The sequence below is a fragment of the Chanos chanos genome, chromosome 5 (assembly GCF_902362185.1).
Source record: "Chanos chanos chromosome 5, fChaCha1.1, whole genome shotgun sequence".
Taxonomy (NCBI): Eukaryota; Metazoa; Chordata; class Actinopteri; order Gonorynchiformes; family Chanidae; genus Chanos; species Chanos chanos.
This window is the reverse complement of record NC_044499.1, coordinates 4781585-4785456: the sequence shown is the minus strand read 5'-3', so window position 1 is coordinate 4785456 and position 3872 is coordinate 4781585. Positions and strand designations below refer to the sequence as shown.

Sequence of the window (3872 nt, the reverse complement as noted above, 5' to 3'; positions counted from 1 at the left end):
ATATCGAGCGGAGCAAAACATAATGTACAGTAATCTCATTATTTGGAAGATTCCTTCATGCTCCTTGCAAACTTGTAAGAGAAAATAGACAACTATTTGGTAGTTTACGGTAACTAAGGGGTTAGTTCTACAACCCTAACAATCCTATTGGACGTTTATAGCAGCTCATGGCGTGTTCTGTTTGTGTATCAGGAAATGACTGTCTGGTTTCGAAAATCAACATTTCTTGCTTGAAGTAACGTATAGAAATATAAAAAAAACAGTATTTAGGATAGCATTGTGATTCGGTAAGATCAGTGCAAACAAGCGAAACTGAATTCTAACAGAAGAACATAAATCACGATTTTTGAGATTGAACAACGTAATTTGGTCGTTTCATGTGATGTATAAGATTCATTAAGTCAACGGGCACAAAAATACTGGTAAGGTCGGTTTACCGTCACTCTCTGGGGAATTTCGAAGCTTAGTTAAAAAGTAAAACGGTTGTTGACAAAGGAAACGCCAAGGTCTTAGATACGCCGAAAACAGTATGTCGCTAAATTCTGTTGATACCCACGTACAATTAGCATCCATAATGGAGAGATTTGCAAAATCCGCACTGGCAGAGATGACTAAAATCATCGACAACGACTCTGCAATTTTACGCTCGGAGATTTCACGGAGGCAAATGGAGATCGAGTCCCTTTGGTGTAAACTGCAATTTGCTGAGAGCGAGCTGAAAGCAGCCAGACAAGCAAAAAACAGACAGATCCGCTCCGTGGGCATTCAAGTCAGCGACGACACACCTGGACAGCAAGGTATCTAACACATTCAGAGGTCTAGTAATTTAAATATTTCGTTACATATCAACAAAGTACTTTTTAAAATATAGTTTCCAGTCAGTTACCCCCATCAGCTTTAACTATATATAACAAGGCAAAAGTTAACATGAATTAACGTGATACTTAGTTTAGGTAAAATGCACTGGCTCCGTGGATATACCCAAAACAAACTATACTGTTCTAATTAGTGATTTACGTCTCAGGCACTAGGGCTGAAGCCGAGAATCAAATTACAGATTTTTTTCCCCAGAATTTCTAAAGTTAATGTAAAACATGTTTGATGGTCTGATCGTCGTCCCTCAGAATGCAACGATAAACTTTATTTCTCATGTCTTTGTTTGACCTTCTCAGCTCATCTGAACGACTCTGACCTGGTAAGGATCAAACCAGAGAGCAACAAAGTACAACCCATAAACACCCAAGGAGGATAATCCAGTTCAGAGTTTTGTCCTAAAGTTCAACAATCTGTTGTTCATGTTTTGCATGAATTTGCTCTGGCGCTCGGCCGGTGCGCTCGCCAAGGGGGCAGAAGTTCAATAATCAGAGGATCGTGGGTTAAAAGAATGGTAGCTCTCTGCCAGTGTCCTCTTTAGTAAGCTTCATAATTCTGTGTTTGATCCAGAGCACAGCTGTGACTTCAGTCTGACATAATGTGACTTGCCCCCAGGTTAAGGCAACCTGCTAAGTTGGTGAATGAAAATGTTTTAAGATAAGAGAACACTTTATTAATCCTCAGGTGGGGAAATTTGGGAGTACTCTTTGACTTCGTGAGAAGGTTTAAGGTGTGGTAGCGTTCAGGGGTGTGGGTTGTGTTGTGTTGTATGAAACCTGTCTGTTCTCCAGGATGTTCACATTATAGAGAGCGAAACTGAGTCTTTTCAAATCAAAGAGGAGAGGCCAGAGAGGGAGTCCTGGAACAGCAGAGAGGGTAAACATATTCAAATGATCTTATAGTTGTCACTCTCACACACACACACACACAAGACTTTAAAATTGAGCAAAGATGCACTAACAAATAACTCTCAGTGGGTTCCATTAAAGGTCACTTCAAAGGTCAATTGCAATATTCTGCTCATGTTTAAAGAAACAAACAGAAACAGTAAATATTGTGCCGTGCAATACTAAATATAAACAAACTAACCACAAGTGGAATTCCAGTGCTCTTAAATGAAAAGAACAGAGCATGAAATAACTCAGGCTTAATTTATCTCAACAGTCATTCTGCCAAGTCTGCTGACTTAAACAAACAAACAAACAGACAGACAAACACTCACATGCTGAACGTTTCAGCACATCAGACCCTGCATGGGAAAGGTCATCTGATCATTCTTTCTGCCTTAAGCAACAGGTCCAGAGGCTCAGGAGGGCACGGTCTCCTGGGAGGAGGAGAGAGACACGCCCAGCACACCTGAAGAAGGTCAGGAGCAACTCAGTACTGTCCGAATTCATTACTCCTGTGGTAGGGAAACAGTCTTTTCCTGGAGGGGTGAAATGAGTGCAGGTTCGATGTCAAGCCCATGTGAGTTTACAGGAACGAGCGCACAAAGGGTTCGAAAAACATCCCTGAGTGACGGACTGCGTTCTACTAGGACCCGAGGACCAATCCGGTAAAGGTGTAACGCTTTAGAATGAGGTTTGGCTAGCCGCTGCCTTACACAGTCACGCCATAGAAGGAATGTATGAATAGGGAGAAGAGCTCTGATCTCAAATAGTGTAGGAGGTTACTGTAGGAGTTCCCCTCTGGAGGAGCAGGGAATCCCCCCCCCCCCCCCCCCCCCCAACCTAAAAAAATGGAAATCCCAGCAACTGCGATAGCCGCTAGCCCCCTTGAAAACAGCAGGGATCAGTGGGAACGATTGGTGAATTTACAGATGATTCTTGGGACTAATAATTCAATTTAAATGTGTTAATGTTTTTTTTTTTTTCTTCTTCTTCTTCTTCTTCTTTTTCCCCTCCCCTGCTCTCTGACAGGGAGTGAGTATAATCTGCCCCACGATTCAAAGCCCTCTGGTGTTTGGGACTCACCCGTAACAGAGGAGTTCAGCACAAACACTGTGCACAGGGTGGAGGCTGCACCAGACTCAGTTCACATAAGACCAGGGCCTCAAAGCACGAGCCTGTATCCCGCGTCCGGCGAGGACGTGGAGATGCAGCCCAACCCGGACGCCGAGTCCAACGCGAACGTCCAACAGAGGCACGCGGCCGGGATCGCGAACTACACCGCGAACCGGTCGGCGTCCCCCGGCGCGGAGCCGAGGTTCGACCCGGTCCGCGCCGCAGAGAAGAGCTCCTGCTGCAATCTGTGCGGAAAGACGTTCACCACGCGTTTCTACCTGAAGATCCACCAGCGCATCCACAGCGGGGAGAGACCGTACACCTGCCCCCAGTGCGGGAAGAGATTCTACTGCAATTCCCACCTCATCTCGCACCAGCGTTCGCACACCGGGGAGAAACCGTACAGCTGCGAGGAGTGCGGCAAATCCTACTCGCATTTGAACTCCCTCAAACTGCACCAGCGGAGTCATACGGAGGAGGCTGCGTTTGGTTACTGGTGATACGGAAAAACGGTTCGCGCTGGTTGTTACGGTGTTTGGTGGTTTGACTGACGTGTGAGATTAAAGCGTGTTTACTGCCATGTAGATTATTCCATTATGAAAAGATTCACTGCCGTGTTTTGAAGTGAGGTTTTTTTTTTTTGTTTGTTTGTTTGTTTGTTTTTTTTCCCCTAGAATGGCAGACAAGAGTTATATTATGGAATGACCAAAACCTTGAAATAGTGAAATGGTGTTTAAAACTGATGTTACCATTAACCATTTAAGACTTTACAAAAGAAACTTAACTTGATGTTTTATTGCGTCATTGTAATTTTCTATCTTCATTAAAACAGCAATAAACTTTTTTTTTTTTAAGTAATTGTTGTGAAATTTATGACTCTTCTTACCATGTCTGTCTCAGATCAAGGACTTAGTAAAATGTGAGTGGAGAGTTTTAAACTAATTAAGACAAATGGGGTTTGATTTGATTGTGCGAGTCAATATCAGCATCTGTCTC

At 43.6% G+C, this 3872-nt stretch overlaps 1 protein-coding gene across 1 annotated transcript; it reads left to right on the top strand.

Moving 5' to 3' along the window:
- The first annotated feature begins 337 nt into the window (after positions 1 to 337).
- LOC115812701 (zinc finger protein 629) lies at positions 338 to 3496 on the top strand. Its single transcript, XM_030775187.1, has 5 exons — positions 338 to 797; positions 1173 to 1195; positions 1665 to 1749; positions 2164 to 2238; positions 2793 to 3496. The coding sequence occupies exons 1-5, from the start codon at positions 530 to 532 to the stop codon at positions 3374 to 3376; spliced, it is 1035 nt and encodes a 344-aa protein (XP_030631047.1). The 5' UTR covers positions 338 to 529; the 3' UTR covers positions 3377 to 3496.
- Positions 3497 to 3872: the final 376 nt, after the last annotated feature.

Bases quoted from the DNA above. Each gene is read 5' to 3' on its own strand.
- LOC115812701 (XM_030775187.1), top strand. From the start codon at position 530: ATGTCGCTAAATTCTGTTGATACCCACGTACAATTAGCATCCATAATG. The intron at 798-1,172 runs GTATCTAACACA...TGACCTTCTCAG, and splicing joins CGACACACCTGGACAGCAAG to CTCATCTGAACGACTCTGAC. The intron at 2,239-2,792 runs GTCAGGAGCAAC...GCTCTCTGACAG, and splicing joins GCCCAGCACACCTGAAGAAG to GGAGTGAGTATAATCTGCCC.